We start from the raw sequence: 22,116 nt of genomic DNA, 5'->3' as shown, positions 1-22,116 counted from the left end.
TGACGCCCCCAAATCCACACTCGCGCAGACGTCACCCCGTACCGACCCTACCCCTCGGTCCGTCGGTGGTTCCCTTGGGTAGTTCTTCCTGCCACTCCGACTCTCCCCGCCCAAGCCCCGCCCAGCAGGCTGCGGTCCCTTTAAAGGCGCGCTGATGTGGGGCCGCCCCTTCTCTCGGGGCTGCCTCGGGAGTAGCGCAGTCGCCAAAGCCGCAGCTGCCAAAGCCGCAGCCACTAGCCGGGCATGGCCATGGCGTCCTCGGCCATCGGGCAGCGCCCGTACCCGCTACTCTTGGACCCCGAGCCGCCTCACTATCTACAGAGCCTGAGCGGCCCCGAGCCGCCGCCGCCGCCCCCCGACCGGTCCTCGCGCCGCTGTGTCCCGGCGCCCCTCTCCACTGCGCACGGGGCGCACGAGGGGCGCAGCGCCCGGAGGGCTGCCCGGGGGAACCTGGAGCCCCCACCCCGGGCCTCCCGACCCGCTCGCCCGCTCCGGCCTGGTCTGCAGCAGAGACTGCGGCGGCGGCCTGGAGCGCCCCGACCCCGCGACGTGAGGAGCATCTTCGAGCAGCCGCAGGATCCCCGAGTCCCGGCGGAGCGAGGCGAGGGGCACTGCTTCGCGGAATTGGTGCTGCCAGGCGGCCCCGGCTGGTGTGACCTGTGTGGACGAGAGGTGCTGCGGCAGGCGCTGCGCTGCGCTAGTAAGTGTGAAGGCAGGGGAGGGGCGCGCGGGGAGACCGCAGTCTGGGGGCGAAGGACTGGTAGGGCCCTGGGGCAGGGAGAGAGGGGCCATTACACTCTCTGGCTCCAGGGGAGCCCCGACCATAAGGAGGTAACCCCTGGGGACAGTCCGCTCCTTAGCTCCCTGCCCTGTATCCTTTAGTGCCTGCCCACTGCCTAGGTATGGTTATGCGGTAGTTAACAGATACCTGTCTCCTGACAGGTGCATGCCTCGGCCCTACACACACACACACACACACACACACGCTCGCACGCAGGTTGTGGGGGGTGGGTGGGTGATGGCCTCAGCGACAAGGTCATTCTGTCATCTCCCTGTGCACCCTCATGGTTTCGTTGTGAGTTCTTGGGAGTGGGTTGTGAGACTGCTGTTGAGATGACCATTTGACCCTTGCTCATTAGGGTTACTGACAAAACGCTTGTTTGTCCGCTCAGACCTCTCCTCCAGGCTCAGACCTCTCCTCCAGGGGGACCTATTGGGACAGGGAGGAGACCTTGTTAGGCTTCGGATAAAGGCAGGCTGTGAGACTGAAGAGAGCCTGAAGTCACCCTGAACCCGTGCCCCCTCCTGCCTTTCGCCTCTGGCCCCTCAAACCTTTGGACTCTGCTCCAATGTTTGGATGTGCCCTGCCTCCTCCCCTTCCTCCTCCTGGGTTCCTACCCTAGTCGTCATGCTCTAACATTACTCAACTCCTGACAGGGTCCCTTCATCTCCACAGCTCTCAGGCCCCTCCAGTCACCTCCTGAGCCAGGCTCTTCTCAAAGCCAGAAAACACTGGGCCCCCAGTGTATACATTTTCTGAGCTAATCTTCAGTTTTCTTGGGGGTTTATTATTTTTCTCCTCCTACAGTTAGGGGTGCGTATGCCTTTAATAGGTGTCCACCCTCCACCCCCTCCCCAGCATTTGCTCTTGCGTGTTTAGCAGAGGATATCCACAGCCATGTGTTCATGTGTTTACATGATATTTCAAATAACTGAAGCCCAAAGCACAGACAATGGCACAGCCTCTAACAAGCATCTCTGGAAATGGATTGTGGTTTGCATCTTTCAGCAAAGGCCCTTCCCCCATGACAGCAGCCTTACATCTCCCATCCAACTATAGCGTTGGACAGCAGCAGCGATTTCCACATCAGGAAAACCCTACCTTTTTTCTGCCTGCAGTCTGCAGCCGAGGCTGTTCAGTGGCAACCCGCTGCAGCTGGCTGCAGGGAAATAGAGCTCAGACTCTAAGCCTGGATCAACTGGAAGGGAAAGATTGGAAGGGCAAGTGGGTGGTGCTCTTTCCTCCACCAGAACTCCCAGTTCAGGTGCTAATTAAGAAGGAAGGAGCAAAGGTTTGTAGAGGTACATGTTGTGGGTAGAGGGGCTGCTGTCCTTTGGTAAATGCCTTTGACTGCAGTAGAATCGAGTGCAACTTGCCCTTGCGTGTGTCGGCAGCTTTTGCACTTTCAAGATTCCCTTACTGCATCCAACAACCCCTACACACAGGGAGAGAGCCGGGAGCCTCAGTGAAATGAGTTTTATCATAGCTGGAATCCCAGGAAATCTGCTTCATTGGCATTCTAGTTTATAGTTAGACTTTGGGGGACTATATCACTTGTTGAAGATTTTGCACATAGTTTTGTGATTTTCTTTTTCTGGTTTGGTGATAATGGTACCTTTGTGTGTATTTGCATGTGCCTGTGTGAGATACTCCATGATTAAATGAATTGATCATCATGTCACATCAGAATTGTCGATCTCCTTTGATTAAGTCATACATCATTTCTAGTGGCAGGAAGACTCAGGCCCCCATGCAGTACCTCTGACTTTGTGCGTGACTTGGTGAGGTCTTTTTACTTTCCTGGGCTCTCATGGCCCCGCACATAGTTGGTTTAATACTAACGATGTCTGAACACTGGAGAGAAAGCAAAACTGGAATCAAGGGGCTACAAAAAGGAGTCTCTGTTTGTCATGATTAATATTTAACTAATTGTGAACCTATGGCTGGATGGCAAAAGTTGAGAAACGTTCTGATGTGCAGATGAGGGCTGGCAGGTGGAGATATAGCAGGCCAAACTCGTGGAGCATCTTTCTTCAAGCTGAAGGGTCTGATTCCATGGTGGGGTTGCTTTGTTTTATCTTCATTTTGAAAAGCAAGTGTTAGAAATAGGACTTTAAAAAATCATACTATGCAGTAGTTAAGAGTACAGACTGGAACCAGAGCCCTGGGTTTGAATCCTGACTACCACTTAGTCCCCATGTTACCCCCGGACGTCTCTGTGTTCTGCTTCCTTGTTTTAAAAAAATGGGGATAATGATATTACCTACTTCAGCATGTTAATGTGAGAATTAAATGGATTAATATACATAAGGCACTCGGAACAGGGTCTAGCAAAATGCAATACGAATGTTTAATTCGATATGATTGTTATTGTCCCCTCCCATCTAACAGCTGTAACAACTAGTCTGGGCTCGTGACACCTCCTAGGATTACCTTTCGAAGCAGTGAGTACAATTTGCAAACTCTGCCTGGTTGCTGAGCTAAGTGGGGAGGTGACTGCCATAGGCATCCCAGAAAATTTGGGTATTAGGCGTTCTGTAGAAATGCCACTCCTACCTGATGTCCTGCTGTGGCTGAGGAGACCCTTCTGTGCCTGGCATAGGGGCCACGAAGTCCTTGGCTCCTTGTCTTTGTGTTACTTGCACCTAGCAGAGTGCCAGGCACACAGCAGGGTCTCACTGCGTGGTGAGTGATGAAAATGATGGCTTGTTTGTGCTATGAAATATCCCTGCCCTTGGAAACAAGCAGGAGGGCACTGGGTATGTGAATGTGAGTGACATCTGTCTGCCCAGGAGGCTGACACTGGGTGGGAACCATGTTGGCAGAAGGGGCTTTTAGTAAGGAAAACATTTTGGAAAACACTCTTCCCACTGTCTGTCTGCCTTTTTAGCAAAAGTTCATCTAACCTAAGCTTGCCCCACTTCAAGGTCTGTAACCAAGCTCTGGTTAATGCTGGATTTGTGAACAGGGAAGTTCAGAGTTAATATTAATTTCTAGGATTAAAGAAATCATAGTTGTGAGACAGAGAAGGAAATCCAGTGGTGATATGTGGAAAGACAGAGAGAGAAAGAAAGAAAAGTTGTGTGAGCACATGTGTGTGTTTTGGGGTAGGGGTGGTGGTGATGGTAAGAATGCATTTCTAGCATTCTAGGGGGGAATGGTCAACAGCAAATAACCAGAGAAACTCACTGGCTGCCCTTTGACTTTGTTCTCAGGGACTTTCCCTTACAGATGATGTCCCTTCCTCTTCCTTCTGTAGAAGGTGCATCGAGGTGGCCTTTTACCTTTCATCTCATTTTGGTGGCTGCGTAAGCCATCCTGGACCAGGGAATGGTCTGGCACTTGGAGAAACCTAAGCCTTACTCAAACCCTCCTGGAGATGCTTAGACACACCTTGACCATTGTCAGTGGATGCCACCTGTCTGCTCCTGGAGTCCGAGTCTCTCTCCAGAGGGGGCGTTATTCAGGGCTGTGAAGTGTTACGTGATTGGAATTACATGGTTGAAAGGGAGGCCCTCTAACCTCCCGACTCTGTGATAGATTTTAATGATGCTGTGAATACAAGGCCCTGCCATGCAGCCCTCAGGGAAGGGCACCGGGACTATTCTTATTAAGAATGGCTGATGTCTCCCAAGGCCTCTAGTCCGGTCTCTCTAGTCTTGCTGCTGCACTATTGGCTGGGTTCAACTCTACTTTCTGCACTTTCTGCACAGCTGGAAGCACCTGTGTGACAGCCCCCTGATCCTGCAGACCCATCCCCCTCCTTGTGCGTTCTTTGTGAAAAAGGCTCCTAGGACATTGGCATTGATTCTTCCTGTAGCAGAGAAAGGTCTTCATTTCAGGCCTCTCAGAAATCATCCTGTGTTATTCTGGCGGCTTCTGTATTTATTTACCTTGGGCACTTAGAAGGTATTTGTGCACCCAGCAGCACTGAGTGTGTGGTGTGTGTTTTCCTTGATTTAGCCCCACGTTTGGCTTTAGAGTTTAAGAAAATGAGGCACAGAAATGGATATTTTGTTGTTAAAGATTGTGGGAATCCCCCACTCCCAAGCCTTCTCCTACCCCTGGCTCTAATTGGGGTCTTCTTCTTGGGCAAGGTCCTGTTGAAGGATGTGTGTGTTAGGGGCCAGGGAAAGGACCTGGAATGCTTTCAAAGAGGTCTTCTGAGCTCCCCACGCTGCAGCCCAGTTTTCCTCTCCTCCCTGCTTCCTGTCTTATCAAAAGATGAAAGTGAAAGGATTAAATGTGCGCTTAATTTTCCCCACTATTCATCAGAGCGTGAAATTTTCTGATTATGGAGTGTGGGGGGCTTGAATCCCAGGTACAGTCAAAAATGATTAATGCCACTTGTCTGCCAGCCTAATTAGACTTGGTAATGAACGTGTGTGTTTGCCTGCTGATCCTGCGGAGTTATTAGGTGGAAGGGAATTGACATCTCCTCGCAGCATTGAGGGTTTGGTCTGCTATCCTCTCTCTCCTCCCCAGTTCTACGGGCGAGCCAGCCTGTGCCAAGCCTGGCAGGTAGTCCCTGAGTGACAAAGAAAAGACAGCCCCCAGCCCAGTCCCAAGGGCCTTGGTGGGTGGGAGAGTGAATTTATCCTGTCAGGGAGCCACTTCCTGTGAAGTGTGAGCAGATCGGGGGCCGGAGCTCAGGAGAAGCTGCCGCAAGGCCGAGCCCAGGTCTGAGAATGGGCACAAGAAGAATTCTTCGCACGTCAGTAGTGTCTTTTCCCTGAAGAGCCCAAAGTGTTTTTATGCCCGCTGCTACATTCATGCTCAAAATAGCTTCATGAGGTCAGAATACAGGGATACAGGGATGCTTAGCTCAGTTGAAAGGGAGTTACCTGGTCAGAGGTTACCTGCTGGCTTTGCCAGGGACAGTGGTAAAGTTAGAACCTCTCCGGCAGGCCTCATTCTGACAGGTCTTCAAGGCTTTGGTGACGTCTCAGGCCCTCAAGCCATTTCTTCCACTTCGGGCTTCAGATCCAGCACCTCTGTGTGAGAGGCAGTTACCTGAGATGGGATGGCCATGGGTGGGGTCCCAGCTCCTGCACCCCAGTGTTCTCCCACAGGGTTCTCTCTGGCTCCCACACCCACCCCTCATCCCTCAGTTTCCCCATGGAGGGCAGCTGCTGGCACTCTCGCCCTGCCCAAGCTTACTATGAAGGCTGCTGAGGAACCTGTAAACACATCTCTGGCCTCACCAGAGGCCCTTCCTGTTCGCATTCCTCAGATGGCAAGGTGAGTATCCTTGGGTGGGTATTTGTGGGTGTGCAAAGCATGCAAGCTCCCCACCCCCAGCCCTTCTGAGGGAACCATGTTCCTGGGGCTCAGTCAGCGCCAGCTGGTACAATGTCCTTCTCACAAGCTTGCAGACCTGGGTCTGTGCTGGTGGCAGGAGGTTTTCTGCCCCCCTGCAGGGTCTCGCTCCCTCTCTGCTGACTCTGGGCACCTGCCCCTCCCGCAGGGCTCTTTCTGACTCTCCAAGGCTGGGTGGGGAAGGGCTGGCGGCAGCTGGGAAGGCCGGGCCTGACTGGGGAGATGGTTTTGCATTTAGTCATTTTCAGTTTTTTTCCAAGAGTTTTGGCAAGCCTCTCTCCACATGTTCCAGGCTGGATCTCAGGGTCGGAAGGGGAACAGAGCCAGTTTTGGGGCTTAGGGGAAACAGCAAGGAGGCTGAGGTGATGATGTTAGACCAGGCAGAAGGCTGGGTTCCCTGGGGGCACTGGTGTAAATGGAATAAGGTTGGAGCTTGGGAGCAGTCATGGGTTGCCCCACCCCAAGGTCAAGACTATCTTGACTCAGACCTGGGGAAATGACTTTTGAGTTTTTTTCTGAAGCACTCATAACCATGCTGAGGAGACTCAGGCAGAGCCTGGTAGACCCCAAGAACTCTCCGTGGTGTGGTCTTTGGCTGAAGTGGCCCACAAGGCCATGCTGGGCCTGTTCTAGCATGCCTGTGGTTCCTAGAGTACACAAAGGTTTGTGAGAGATGTACCCTTCGGGAAATCTTTGAGGTTTGATTCTCTTTTTTGCCCTTTTTGGAGAGGAAGGAGGAAGAGCAGTGGGGTCTCTCTTGGCATCGTAGCATGTGTCCAGCCTCCCAGGGGAGAACGCCTCACTTTGGCTGAGGAGTCTGGTGACCCCTGGGAATTGTAGCACGTCCCGGATTTTCTTTCGGATTTTCCTGCCTATAACTACTGCCCTGGCCCCATTCGAGGGCATGGGGCAGAGGGTTGAGGGGAAGTGCAAGATGTGCGTGCTGAGGGTCTGCAAGAGGGTGGTGTTGGAAACAGCAGTCTATTCATTTTTGTGTGGCACTGAGCAGGTGAGTGGATGGCTAAGTATGACATTTACCTGTGACGGGTTTATTCTTCAGTGGAGGGCCTGTGTGCCACCTTCTTCTGAGGTGATGATGTTATCCTGTGTGCTCCCCATTCCTGTTTTTTGAACAAACATATTTCCAGGGCAGGGCAGGTCTTATTTAGACATCTGCAGTGGCCATTGGCTGGGGCTCCTAGAAAATTAAATCGTGGCTTACATAGACCTTTAAGAAATCAGACTCCAGGTTTTCATGAAAGTCAGGGCAAAAAGAAGAGCGATGTTCTTACTTTTTAAAAATCCTTTTATGTTTTGTTTCTACTGGACGCTAGAACTGGAAAAGAATTACCATTGTGTTTGCTGAAGATACAAGCTGGCATTCTGTGAACCTGCTAGGATGAGAATATTCACATGGAACAGGAAGAGTTGAGAAGGCAAAGAAACTGTCGGAGCAGAAATAACTCTGTTGCACTTGGGCGGTCACTAAGGCCATTTGATGTGCACTGCCTCTGTCAAGATTACAGTTCTCTTGTTTGGTCGATAGAGCTGATGTAATCAGGACCATCTCATAGATGAGGAAACACAGCATTCAGGGAAGTCAAATGACTTCACTAAGATAACCCAGATCATTAATAGCAAAACCAGCACCAGAACTCAGCACGGCATTTTGCCTTAGACTAACATCATTGATCACGCAAGTTAGTTGAGTTTACTTATTCATCTGCTGCCCTTCTGCCAGTGAATGCTGAAATGTCCAAAAACGGAGGTACAGAAAAAAAGGAAGGTGAGCCATATACAAGCTAGTGAATCAGCCAGGGCTGGGTAATTGAGAGTTGGCTCCACTTAAGCCAATTTTCAACAATCAGTTTCTAAATTGATAGTCATCATGTGTAAATCATGAGATCTTTGGACAAAGGGTGAAGTTTTTCCACATCTTAAGATGAAAGAAACAATTGTGTCTCTCCCCATTCCCACCTCACTCCATAGGTGTTCAGTGTGTGAAGGGGGTGGGCCTGGAAATGCAGGTGGAGGATCTTTTTCTGTTCCACTCCTCCTTCTTGCCATGGCCCAGTTGTCAGAGCTCATGACACAGGACTAGTCAGGGACCAAAGTGAAATTAACAGACTGGATCCTAGAGCAGACAGCTAGGGTGCAGAAGAGATGGATAGGGACTGGACAATAATCTGAGGTTGCCTAATGGACCTCTGGCTCTAATCTCAGGCAGTGATGTGGCCCCAAGAGAAACAGTACATCTGGGGAAACCTCCCACCCCTAAGCCAGCTCTGACTCTGTATATTTCTCCAGGTCCGTCTCTTATTTGGGAGCAGGTATCACTGCTTATTTTTCTTGCTGATTTGCAGGAGGCTGTTTTTTCTATCCAAGTTGAATGGAAGTTGCAGACTTTGTGGTTTCTGCTGAAAGAATTATGTGGGTTTTTTGCATCTGAAGAAGGTATTAACCTCCCCCTACAAAAAAACTTCAGAGATGTCTTATTATTCAACTGGAACAACAGATTCCAGTTGTAACATGAGAGTTTTGAGAGAAATGTTGAGCATATTGTCCATGAATGTCTATCCTAGTGATGAGTGTTTTTTAAAAGCCATCTAGAGGTAACTTTCATATAAAATAGGGTGATAATATATTGTACCCCAGCAAGTAAGATGGTGAAGGTTGTTGCTTCAAATTATGCCAGACTTTGGCTGGACTTGCCTCCAGCATGGAGGTCCTTGAGTCATCACTTAGATGTTAGAGACAGCAAGAGGTCATTGCAGGCATTTCCCTGCCTCTAGGTAGTTCTCCTCCCAGACCATCATTACAGTAGAAAAATCTATCTAGTTTTCCAAAGGTCAGGAGTGAAGATCCTAGAGCTTCTGAAAGCCCCATCTCCAGACTCTGCCAGTTCTTTCCTGTTGTCTTTCCCAATGACTTAACCTGTCAAAGAACAGCTCAGTGATGAGGAGAAAAGAGAAGTGAGGTCAGCATATTCTGCAGCCCAAACAGGGCATTCGGAAGGGATTTCCCCACATTACACGTGCCTTTTTCTTTTCTTTCTTTCTTTCTTTTCTTTTTTTTTTTTTTTTTTTTTTTTTTGAGATGGAGTCTCGTTCTATCACTCAGGCTGGAGTGCAGTGGCGCGATCTCGGCTCACCGCAACCTCCGCCTCCTGGGTTCAAGTGATTCTCCTGCCTCAGCCTCCTGAGTAGCTGGTGCTACAGGTGCATGCCACCATACCCGGCTGATTTTTTTATATTTTTAGTAGAGATGGGGATTCACCGTGATAGCCAGGATGGTCTCAATCTCCTGACCTCATGATCCACCTGCCTCGGCCTCCAAAAGCGCTGGGATTACAGGTGTCAGCCACAACACCTGGCCGTGACTCACATTTTAAAGTTTCCCCAGCAGCCCCATGTCCTCTTCTTTGAGGGCAGGGATGGGAATGAGCCCTTGCCTGTGCTCAGCCAGGCAGGACTTCCTGGGCCTTCTTGGAGATCTTGGGTGCAAGGACTAGAGTTACAGCGGGGCAAGGAACTTGGCTCCCACCCCTGGCTTGTTGGTCCCAAGTGTCATTTCAGGACCTGGACTTGCTTATGCCCTTCTTCTGGTACAGAAGTTGCTTGGTAAACTAGAGAGGGCCACAACAAAGGCTATGGGCAGCTCCCTTCTCCCTGAGGAAGCATTAGGGAGAAAGAACCAATCTGCCACTGAGGAAGGGTGGCATCCGAGCACAGACGTGTAAGTGCATCTTCCACAAGGGATTCTGCAAGTGTGTGATTCCTCTGAGGTGCATTTCCTCTGGTTAAGGGAGAGGTGTCCCTGCTGGGCATGGTGGCTTCACACCTGTAATCCCAGCACTTTGGGAGACTGAGGCAGGATGATCTCTTGAGTCCAGGAGTTCAAGACCAGCCTGGGGAACACGGTGAGACCTCCACTTCTACAAAAAATATAAAAATTAACTGGATGTGGTGGTGCCCACCTGTAGCCCCAGCTACATGCTGGGAGGTGAGAGAATCACTTGAGCCCAGGAGGTCGAGGCTGCCGTGAGCCATGATTGGACCATTGCACTCCAACCTGGGCAACAGAGCAAGATCCTGCCTCAAAAAAAAAAAAAAAAAAAAAAAAGAACAAGTGTCCCTCCTTCATGTTAAACTGGTCCCTGCTGGTGGTTGGCAGGTGAGTCCTGTCATCTCTGGGCAGCCTGGGAGGGGCACCCCTCTCTAGTGGCTTTTCTGGAAGGCTCTGCTCCCTGTCTGGTACCAGTCTTCTGTCTTGGACTGGGCAACAGGGCCTCCCAGAACTTTTCTACTAGGGCTTGGCAGCTTCTAGGAGTCAGACTGAGGGAACACCTGTGAGTACTGTTTTGGGGCAAGAGAACAACATTTCTGCCCTTTTGTGAGAGACTGATCTTTTCTCACCACCCCGCACCCATAGGGTCGTATCCTCTTCTGCTCAGGTATCTAGTCTCAGATAAATGAATGGCCTGACCCTCTTAAAGCAACACCGCCTCCTTATGGGCCCTTCCCCCACCTGGGCTTAGCACCGGAGGATGTGAATTAGCCCCAGTTTGTCCCTTAGGAGCCTGTACAGCTGGTGAAGCATTAGTAATCCACCACCCCCAAAGAAATCCATTAAGGAGCTCCTGGGCTGGGCACGTGGTGTGAGGTAACCGATCACTTCTGTCGTCTGAAACTTTGGAGACATTGATTTTCAGACTCACAGGCGCAACTGAGAAGTGAGGCTCGGGGCAGGCTCTTCCCTGCAGCCTGTTTGGTGGGGGCATTTTTATCTTATCAAGCTAAAAGCCCCAGGAATAGAAAGTTTTCCATTGGGGGAGGTGGAGGGGAAAGGACCTCAGTGCCGAGAGAGAAGGATCGTCAGTCAGTCGGTGCGTGTACCAGAGCCTGAGGGCCCAGGTGACTGTCCGGGTCATGCGAGGCCCAGGGCCCTCCCCGGAGCCCTCCCCCACCCGGCACTCCAACCCTGACGCCAAGCCTGGAGAAAAGCTATTGATCTCCTGTGCTGAGATGACTGAGGGCCAGGAGGAGAAGGCCACCACTGCCTGCTTTGGGACGGTCACTGCTCAGCTCCAGCGGCTCTTCTGCAGGCTCCCGAAGAGCCGCTCGGTCTCCAAAAGGCACCAGATCCTGCACAGGTTCCACAGCGGGGCCCGGAGGGCTCGGGGTAGGTCCAAGTCAATCTGGTTGGGGGAGCTTGGGTTCTGAGGCCTCTGCTCCTGGCCTCTCCCATGGAAAAGGAGAACAGGATCTTTCTGGCAGTCTGCTATTTAGTGCTGAGTTCAGCACTACTCCTTGGCCCTCCTGATTCCACAGAGAAAAGGCTTAGGTACTGTCACCTTGCCTGGTATGGGCTGAAGAGCCAGACCCAAAGGACATGGTCTGCCTGTTTCGGAGGCCTTGAGTTGGTAGTGGATTTTAACAACTTTTTGTTGGCTGAGAATTAGGGCCAAGCAGTCATCTTAATCAGGATCACTGAGCTGGCAGAATATGGGTATCTCAGATGGCCACTGTTCTCCATTCTGCCTATCCTGTAGCCCTTCAGACCTTGCTGAGCTGCTGAATCAGCCTTCTGAGGACTGGGGAACAGTGACGTTTCCCAGGCAAAGGCTTCTTACCTGCAGACTTAGTGAAGGTGCAGGCTGCACGGGGCTGGAGGCTGCTGGGCAGAACACAGTTGGACAGGAGCCCTGGCCTCGGGAAGTGGCCAGACCACTGATTCCTCTCCTGAGCACTAACTAGGGCGAGAACAGTCCTTGCCTGAAGAAGGATAACTGGACGGCATAGCAATGAGTGAAAGATAAGAGGCAGAGACAACCGGAATCCAAATCATCATAGGACCTTAGGTCATCCCATGCCCCTTTTCCAACGAAAGGAAGCTAGGACCAACAAAAGGCAGCCTGCTGGTGGCAGTGCCAGGACCAGGAACCCTGGGCACGTGCCTTCCAGCCTTGGATTCCTTCCACTGTCTCATGCTGTCCACAGCATCTTACATTTCTGTAGCACTCTCTGCTAAAGACTCAGAGCATTTACGTTTGTTTGCTTTCACTATCATTTATTCCCTCCAGATCCTGGTGTGGTGGGAATGGGAAGGGGATTATTCTGTTTCACAGATGAGACAGCTCACACAAGTAAGGCCTCCACTGAAGGTTATTGTCATCTGGCCGGGTCTGGAACCTGCTTCTCTTTAATTGTTGGCACTCTTTGGGGCATACACACTTTTCTTGGGCCCCCTCCTCATTTTTCTCTATACTTCTTTCATATACTTTCAAGAATCAGTGGGGATCTAGGCAGGGCACCACACTAAGTCGTAGGAATGGGACTAAAATGAAGTGCCGGCCGGGCACGGTGGCTCAAGCCTGTAATCCCAGCACTTTGGGAGGCCCAGGCGGGCAGATCACAAGGTCAGGAGATCGAGACCATCCTGGCTAACACAGTGAAACCCCGTCTCTACTAAAAAATACAAAAAAACTAGCCGGGCGTGGTGGTGGGCGCCTGTAGTCCCAGCTACTCGGGAGGCTGAGGCAGGAGAATGGCGTAAACCCGGGAGGCAGAGCTTGCATTGAGTCGAGATCTGGCAACTGCACTCCAGCCTGGACGACAGAGCGAGACTCCGTCTCAAAAAAAAAAAAAAAAAAAAAATGAAGTGCCATCTCTGGGCTGTTTTTGGAAGCAGAGTTTTAAAAAACAATAGGATCTTGACTATGAAAAATACAACTTTTCTGATTAAGGCTTTCCCTCTTGAGAAGTGGAAATTTTAATTGGACTAGACCTAATCCCCATTTGGAGACAAATATTCCTTAGCCAGCCTGAATAATTTATCCTCATCGATAGCCTAATACATACTGTGACCTTCACTGAGAAGAGAATTGGACACCGAGTTCCTCAGTTTAAATGCTCACAAGCGTGTTGGTATTCATCCTCTCTTTCCCCCTCCCTTACTCTCTAAGAATTATTCAACAGATCATTTCCTTGCTCCTTTGCTATTCAGCCCAAGGAGTTATAGATTTAAGTAAAATCAATCAGGGCTGAAGTGGCAGCATTAAGGTCAGGGCACATACTGCACTGTGGCTGCGATGAGCTTGCTTAACTTGTGTTAGCATTTGGGCTTAGTTGACAACAGAGGAGGGGAGAAGACAGGATGCTCACAATGATGGGAAAGGTGGACTGCAGACTGTGGACGTCTGGAATATCCTAACTCACTCGCAGCCTGGAGTGTGGCATTTAAGAAAACGTGCTTGGTGGCCAGGTGCAGTGGCTCACGCCTGTAATCCTAGCACTTTGGGAGGCCAAGGCAGGCAGATCACCTGAGGTCAGGAGTTCAAGACCAGCCTGGCTAACATGGCAAAACCCCGTCTCTACTAAAAACAGAAAAATTAGCTGGGCAAGGAGATGGGCACCTGTAATCCCAGCTACTCGGGAAGCTGAGGCAGGAGAATTGCTTGAATCTGGGAGGCAGAGGTTGCAGTGAGCCAAAATCATGCCATTGCACTCCAGCCTGGGTGACAAAGCGAGACTCCATCTCAAAAAAAAAAAAAAAGAGAGAGAGAGAGAGAGAAGAGAAAACAGGCTTGGAGCCAGGCTGCCTTGAGTCAGTATCCTGGAGTTACCACTTTCTGGCTGTAGGGCCTTCCTCCTACAGATTAGCCTCTCTGAGCCTCGTTTTTCCAAGTATAAGATAGTGCAGAAAATACCAACTGGCATGGGGTGGATTAAATGTCAAACAGTTGAAACCATGCTTGGTGCATAGAAAGCCCTGCACTGGGAGCTGCTGGCACTGAGTGCTCCCAGGAAGACTTTTCAGAACTGGTCCCTCTAGGTCACTGGGACAAGCCTGCAGCACGGTTGTCTGCTCCTCCATTGTACCTGGGCCAGGGTGGACTGCCTGCATCTCAGTGAAAGAGACAGGATTTGAAGGTTGCCCAGGCAAACGTAGAGGAGAGACATAAACTCATAAACACATTCCCTGGAAAAATTCCTATCATTGCGTTTACTACATCACATAATTAACAGGCAGAGCTAGATTAGCCCACTGGGTATCTTTAGGAGCTAAGCAAGCATGTCACCAAGGAGCAAGTCATATGTCATTTTAAAAGGCTGCTGGGGGGTCTGTGGGAAAGAGGCCTGGGTCTTTCCAGATGTCTCTGGTGGTCCTGGCTGCAGTGATGCAGCTGTAAAGAAGCCTTTGTGTGTCTCCAGCAGAGAGGGCCTCTGACATAATCTATTTACTTTCCTTCTCACTGCAAAAAAGCCTGCTTTCGCCCAGTTGATGATTGGCATTTTGAATGGCTGCAAGTGACATCAAAGCAGGTGTGGAAAAACCAGTTGGATGTAGTAGCCTGGCTGTCCCATGACAGACTGAACCTGCCTGCTTCTGGCCTCCTGTGACCTCCTGGCACTAGAACTGGGCATACCTGTGGTGCATTCATATCTGTATTTCTGTACCAGCTTCATCTGCCATCCTGCAGTTTGCATATGCCCAGCCAGGTCTCCTTGCAATCCTATTTGGTTGTCCTTATCTTTGGGGTCTGTGGCATACTACCACAAATATACTCCAGGCTAACAAGAAGCTAGGCTGCCCTTTGCCCCTTCTCAGAGATGATTGCCTGCCTTAAACACAGAAACACAAGCAAACAAAAGCAACCCTCCCCTCCTCTTTCCATACGTGTCCCTCACCTCTACAGCCCAAATCCTTTGTCAGCTACTCACGGTCCTCCGTCTGTCTTCTCAGGGGCCCCAGGGATGGCTGAGAGGGCCCAGAGCCCAGGGCTGGGGTACCTCTGCTGCTTTGTCTCTCTTACACCCAGAGCAGAGTGACACATGCCTAGAGGAGGGGCCCCTCCTGAGCAGGCCTGGGGCCGAGAGGGTATCTGACAGCTCCACACTGGCTTTGGATACCACGGGCTTGTTGCTCTTTGTTGAGTTCCCTTAAACCCAACTGCCTACAGTGTTTTAAATTATTTTTTATTTTCTTAAGGTGCCTGGCAATAGGATTTCTTTTTTCCCGTGGTGATGATCAAATCAGTATATCTCTTTACCGAGCTCGCTTTCTCTCTCTCGAATCCTTTCACACACTTCTTCCTGTCACACGCAGTCTTAGTTGTGACTGCCTGTGCTTTGTAACAGTGAGCTATGGGAGGCCCTCAGTCAGCACATGGTGAGTGAATGCAGGCCACACATGCACAAATGAACAACTGGTTAGGAACTGGGTGGATGTGGAAAGAGGGGAGATGGAACCATAGAAAAAGGTGCCCTCTTCTCTCCCTGTGTATCTCTGAGTACATGTGTCCTGATGGTCACACATAATTTAATTGCCCTGTTCAGAAACTATGCTATGTCTTTGCACTTCTCTCTGCATGGCCATACCCTAAATGCAAATTCAGAGTTTCCTGATATGGTGTCGGAGGGTCCAGGTGACAAATCTCTCACATTCACTTGCACGTGAGGAATGAGGTCCTTTTGGCTTGCTCGCCCCAGCACCCTGCCCCAAATCATTTCCTTTTACACTTTCTCCCAAAATAGATTGCCTCTTACCATTCTTGACCAAGCGGGGATTCTCAGGGCTGCTCTGTGATGTGCACCGAGGGCCTGCAGACTTTCCCACCTCTTTCTGCGCCCTCCACATTTTCTCCTGGCCATCACTGTCATCAGCAAGCTGTACTGCATGAGGCCACAGTGCGATGGTATAAGAAGGTCGGTCAAATAGAGGTGCATCTCTTAAAGGGGCATAGAGCATCATCAGGAAACATAATGTATATAAAAATTACAAAGAACCCCCTAAAATGTAGTCAAGCCAAAAATGAATTAAAATTTAAGAAATTTAAAATGGTTTAGCTATTGTAAGATGACTGAATTCATTTAAAAGTAAAGCTAATTTTAGACAACAGTGGGCTATGATTAAAACAATAGAAACGTTATAAACATTGGATGTATTAAAAAATAAATGCCAGGTGTGGTGGCTCACACCTGTAATCCCAGCACTTTGGGAGACTGAGGTGGGCAGACCACCTGAGGTCAGGAGTTCAAGACTAGCCTGGCCAACAAGGTAAAACCCTACCCTACTAAAAATGCAAAAATTAGCCAGGCATGGTGGCAGGCACCTGTAATATGATATTAGGAAACATCAAGGGATAGGGGCAGAAGAGATGGGAAGGAGAGCTCTCACATTGTCCTAGCAGGGAGTCAGTTAATACAGTCTAAAGTTGAAGCATAATTTGCTAAAAATGACTCAACACTATTACATTTATTTATAATACACACACACAGAGAGAGAGAGAGAGAGAGAGAGAGAGAGAGAGAGAGAGAGAGAGAAAGTGGGGACATGCTTCAAGCTGCAGCACCCCCAAAGAACAAAACGGTGGGAACAGGCCATGTAGAGAAGGTGCCGGGGTCAGGCCTGTCCTCCTTGTCCTGGGTGCCTGGCAGGCGCTCCTCTTACTTCCTGCATCTTGTGTGAACTTGTTGTGAACTGTCTTGCCCTCTCTTCCTCTGCCCACTCCTCCCAAGACACCCCCACCTCAACACGCCCAGCCTGGTCTGGCCACAGTACCTTCCTTTTGTTGGTGTTTTCAGCCTAGGGATGTGCGGTTGTGTTGGAGATGAATGATTAATGTGCCTGCCTGAAAGGCACACCCACCCACACCCACCTACGTGAGACAGGATGGTGCCCCTACAGGCCAGCCGGGGTGCCCAAGTTCTGCCAAGCAGGCTGGGTGTGTTTGGGAGGAGGGCACAGGGGACACATCCAGCCTACCTGGGAATGTGGCTTGAAGAATAAATCACTGATACGTTGGGACCCAGGTTCCAGAAAGAATTTTTTTTTTTTTTTTTTTTTTTTTTTTTTTTTTTTTTTTTTTTTTTCAGAGACAGGGTCTTACTCTGTCCCCCAGGCGGGAGTACAATGGACCAATCATAGCTCATTACAGGTTTGAACTCCGGGGCTCAAGCCGTCCTCTCACCTCACCCACCTGAGTAGCTGGGTCTACAGGCACACACCACCCGCCACCCAGACTAAGGTTTTAATTGTTTTGTAGAACTGTTTTTTTTTTTTTGTTTTTTTTTTTTTTTTAAAGAAAAAAACAATTGTTTTAATTGTTTTGTTTGGTTGCCCAGGCTGGTCCCAAATTCCTGACCTCAAGCAATCCTCCTGCCTCAGCCTCCCACAGTGCTGGGATTACTGGCGTGAGCTACCTTGAGGGCCCCAGAGAGAATTTTAATATCTGCTTTGGTCTCTGAGCAACAACTGAGCAGATCTTATGCCTTTCCCTTTAGTACAAAATGGCCGCTCAAAAGTGTATGTCAACCCCACCCAGCCCTGCCACACAGAAAACTGATAGAGTCATTTTGGAAGAGAGTAAAGACCAGGATCTTGGGATGGTCTTTGGCTCTCTTGCCTGTGCCTCGGTTCAGCAGAGGCTCCCAGCCTCACCCCATGTTTCCAGCATTTTCCCTCCTCGCCGGCCTTGGAGGAGCCTCCTTCCATAAAGCCCTCCACCCCAACCCACTGTTTTACATGGGAACTCAGCATCTGAGCCAAACTGGAGCATGCTCAGGCGCATCCCCTCTTGGCTCTTCCCACAGAGACGACAGCCCCTGGGTGTCAGCTGCCCATCTTGCCTGTCCACGTGAGGGGCTGGCCATCTCTGACCTTAGAGTTCCAGGTCACCCATCTTACCATTACATTGAGCTTTCCTGTTTGCTTCCTGGCTTGTTTTCTGGCACTGTGTGTGTGTGTGTGTGTGTGTGTGTGTGTGTGTGTGTGTTGGAGTTGGGGCTGGGGTTGTGTGGAGGGAGGGAGCAGTTGTGTGCCTCCAGGCCCTCTGGGTTGGGCTGCAGGATGCTGAATGCCCCCAAGGTGGTCTGTCCTCTAAATCAAGGAACTACAGTAAGTGGTCTCAAGAGGGCTGGGGTTCGCCTCCTTCCTGGAAACATAAGGATACAGATGTCCTGAGCTGGCTGCCTGACCCTTGGAGTGAGGAGTTTCCATTCCCTTGTTGCCAGCCTCACTAGGAGTTTAGCCAGAAGTTTGAAAATCTTATAGATCGTGTTGATTTTGGCAATGGCTGCAGACCTCCAGGCTTGACTATCACAGTCTCTTTGCCTTCCCACTCATCAACAGCCCCCTGCTTTACTCCTCTGGACCCATTAAAGGCAGAAGTTGGAGGGAAGTGGGACCAGGTGGGAGGAACTCAGAGGAGCAGGAAAGTTGCACAATTCTTCTCACCCTAATACGTTAGAAGGGGACCTGAAAATTGAGAGGGTTTTTGGCTGGCATCACATGCTGAGTCCACAGGAAGCTGGGTGGACTCAGGCATCTCACAGCATTGAAAATGACAGCTGCCATTTACTGAGCACCTACCATATGCCAGGTGCCACTGGATGCTTTGCATACATACTCTCTAATTTTGGCAACAAATTTGCTAGCAAGAAAGATATTACCAGCGCCATTTGCAGTTGAGGAAATTGAGGCTAACTAAATTCCATACTTAACTGAGGTTAATTGTCCGGGTGTCTCATACCCAATTAGAGGGAGGGCTCAGGTTCAAACTCTGATTCATGTGACTCCAGAGTCCAGATTCATTCCACGCCCCAGCTCCCGACTGAGTGTTCCATCTTTTCCACCCATTCTCCAAGACCTCTATCGCATATGTTAAACAGTGTGTTTCAACGGATCACACCATCTGGGTAAGGATTTCTGATGTATGGCTGGTAAGTGGGTGTGCTCTGGTGCCAATCTGTGAGGCAGTTGGTGCTGGGAACATGGTGTCCATTTTGGCTTTGTAGGGAGCGGGTTTGCAGAGGCTGGGCCTCTTTGAGTGGGGAAGGCTGAGAGCCTGCTGTCTTGTGGAGCCTGAACTTGGCTGAAGAGCTGAGCTCTTAGGACAAGAACCTTTGGCTGCTGCCTGGGTGGTTCCAAGTCTCCCAGATATGGTGTTCCAGAGACAAAGGGGTCATGGATGGAGGACCAGTTCAGAGCAGGCAGACAGTATGGGTGGCTTCAGAAACTCCCAGGATGCTGGCAGCCTCCAAGGCTGAGTGACTTGGTTGAGCTTGGAGGACAGCTGTGAAGTGGCACATCTCAGGCCCTCCAAAGACAGGACAGAGACCTCAGGTGGGGCACTCTCCCTGCTCCCTGCTAGGACAGAGCAAAAAGCACTCCTTTCCCAAATTCCTTCAACCCAGGCTCTTGCTGCCCTTGGACCACCCTGACTCCCATCCCTGATGAAGCCCATCCCTGGCCTCACGCAGTGCAGAGTAGGGACCAGGAGTAAGTGGAGGGGATGGTTCTGAGGAACGGGCTGTTGAAGAGCAGCCAGGCGTGATGCATCTTCACTGTCCACCCTGCTACTCGCCAGCTACGAGGCTGCCAAAGGTCATTTAATTTCCCCATCTCTAAAATAGGAGTAGACCCAATGAGTTAAAAACTTATGTCCACAAAAAAACCTGAATAATGTTGTTTATAGCAACTTTATTCAGAGTTGCCAAAATTTGGAAGCCACCAAGATGTCCTTTGGTAAGTGAAGAGATGAATAAACTATGGTCATCCAAATAATGGAATATTATTCACCAATAAGAAGAAATGAGTTGTCAAGCCATGAAAAGACAAGGAACCCCATAAATATATATTCAACTTCTATGTACCCACAATTTTTTTTTAATTAAAAAAAAAAGGGAGATAATACTAAGTGAATGCATAGTACTAAGTGAAAAAGCCGATCTGAAAATTGGCTACCTATCTTACGATTCCCACTATATGATATTCTGGAAAAGATAAATCTACGGAAACAGTTAAAAGATCAGGGGTTGCCAGGGTTAGAGAGGAAGAAGGGATAAATAGGCGGAGCACAGCGGGTTTTTAGGGCAGCAAAACTACTCTGCCTGAGGCTATAATGGTGGGTGTATGTCATTACACATGTGTCCACAGCACCAAGAGTGAACCCTAATGTAAACTATGGACTCTGGAGATAATGACGTGTCGGTATAGGTTCATCAGTTGTGACAAATGTACCACTCTGGTGGGGGACGCTGATAATAGGGGAAGCTGTGCAGCATATGTAGGGGCAGAGGATATAAAGAACTCTCTGTATTTCCTGCTCAATTTTACTGTGAACCAACACTGTTCCAAAAAAGTCTATTTTAAAAAAATTAGCAGTGGCTAGGCACAGTGGCTCACACCTGCAATCCCAGCACTTTGGGAGGCCGAGGCAGGCAGATCACTTGACGCCAGGAGTTTGAGACCAGCCTGGGCAACATGAAACCTCGTCTCTGCAAAAAATTAAAAAATTAGCTCTCTCCTCCCGCCACCCAAGCTGCTGAAAGGAAAGAAGGCCAAGGGGAAGCAGGTGGCTCTGGCCCCTGCTGTCATGAAGAAGCAGGAGGCCAAGAAAGTGGTGAATCCCCTGTTTGAGAAAGGCCTAAGAATTCTGGCATTGGACAGGACATCCAGCCCAAAAGAGACCTCACCTGCTTTGTGAAATGGCCCCGCTCTATCAGGTGGCAGCAGCGGAGAGCCATCCTCTATAAGGGGCTGAAAGTGACTCCTGCCATTAACCAGTTCAGCTGGTTAATGCCAAACAGCTACTCAGCTGCTTAAGCTGGCCCACAAGTACAGACCAGAAACAAAAGCGAGAGAAGAAGCAGAGGCCGTTGGCCCTGGCCAAGAAGAAAGCTGCTGGCAAAGGCGATGTCCCCACTAAGAGACCACCTGTCCTTCGAGCAGGAGTTAACACCGTCACCACCTTCGTGAAGAACAAGAAAGCTCAGCTGGTGGTGATTGCACACGACGTGGATCCCATCGAGCTGGTTGTCTTCTTGCCTGCCCTGTGTTGTAAAATGGGGGTCCCTTACTGCATTATCAAGGGGAAGGCAAGACTGGGCCGTCTAGTCCGCAGGAAGACCTACACCACTGCCGCCTTCACACAGGTGAACTCGGAAGACGAAGGCGCTTTGGCCAAGCTGGTGGAAGCTATCAGGACCATTTACAAAGACAGATGCGATGAGATCCGCCGTCACTGGGGTGGCAATGTCCTGGGTCCCAAGTCTGTGGCTCACATCGCCAAGTTCAAAAAGGCAAAGGCTAAAGAACTTGCCACTAAACTGGGTTAAATGTACACTGTTGAGTTTTCTGTACATAAAAATAATTAAAATAATATAAATTTTCCTTCAACAAAAATTAGCCAGGTGTGGTGGTGTGTGTCTATAATCCCAGCTACCCAGTGGGAGGATCACTTGAGCCTGGGAGGTCAAGGCTGCAGCGAGCCGTGTTCACGTCACTGCACTTCAGCCTGGGTGGCACAGTGAGACCCTGCCTCAAAAAAATCAATACAATAAAATAAAAATTAAAAATTGGGGTAGAAACACAAATTGCCCAGTCATAGTATGGATTACATGAAATAATGCATGTAGAATACCTGGTGTATGGTGGGTTCTGAGTAATGGTACCTGAGGTCATCACAGTATGGGTACATGATTTTTCTTTGTTCCCTTTTTGTGGCGTTTTTCCATTAGTAAAGAATATATTTTCATTATAAAAATTTAAACAATTTAGAAACTATAAAGGTAGGAAAAGCACTTGAAATCCCATCACTCAAAGCAAACACGTGACCTGCCTTCCAGACATCTCTCTGCATAATGTGTAAGTATGTATAGATTTTATATCACTGAAATCATAAAATGCAACCTTTTTCCTTTTTCAGATCTATGCTGTGGACATATTTTCATGTTGACCAATATTAATACGCATCATCTTATGTAATGGCTACACAGTATTCCATTTCAAAATATAATTATAACTAGTCTTTTGTAGATGGATGTGGGGGTATTTCTAGCATTTTGTTGTCATAAATAACTACATGATGAACATTTTCATGATGATATATTTAGATATGAGTAAATACACACTCAGAATGAATTCCTGCAGGAAGTTGATACCACCTTCTCATTAGTACCTTCTCATTTCCCCACATCCCCTTTAATGCTGGAAGTTATTAACTTTGGTTAACA

At 49.5% G+C, this 22,116-nt stretch overlaps 1 protein-coding gene and 1 pseudogene across 1 annotated transcript in view; both read left to right on the top strand.

The window, feature by feature from the left end:
- Positions 1–167: 167 nt before the first annotated feature.
- RASSF5 (Ras association domain family member 5) overlaps positions 168–22,116 on the top strand; it is a 79,141-nt gene continuing 57,192 nt past the window's right edge. Inside the window, exon 1 of the mRNA XM_007988678.3 lies at positions 168–700. Within this exon, the coding sequence (XP_007986869.2) occupies positions 244–700 (457 nt within the window). The 5' untranslated portion in view covers positions 168–243. The remainder of the gene's footprint in view (positions 701–22,116) is intronic.
- On the top strand, positions 20,066–21,255 carry LOC140710307 (large ribosomal subunit protein eL8 pseudogene; annotated as a pseudogene).

This window comes from Chlorocebus sabaeus, chromosome 25 (genome assembly GCF_047675955.1).
Source record: "Chlorocebus sabaeus isolate Y175 chromosome 25, mChlSab1.0.hap1, whole genome shotgun sequence".
Taxonomy (NCBI): Eukaryota; Metazoa; Chordata; class Mammalia; order Primates; family Cercopithecidae; genus Chlorocebus; species Chlorocebus sabaeus.
This window is presented reverse-complemented; position numbering and strand designations above follow the sequence as displayed.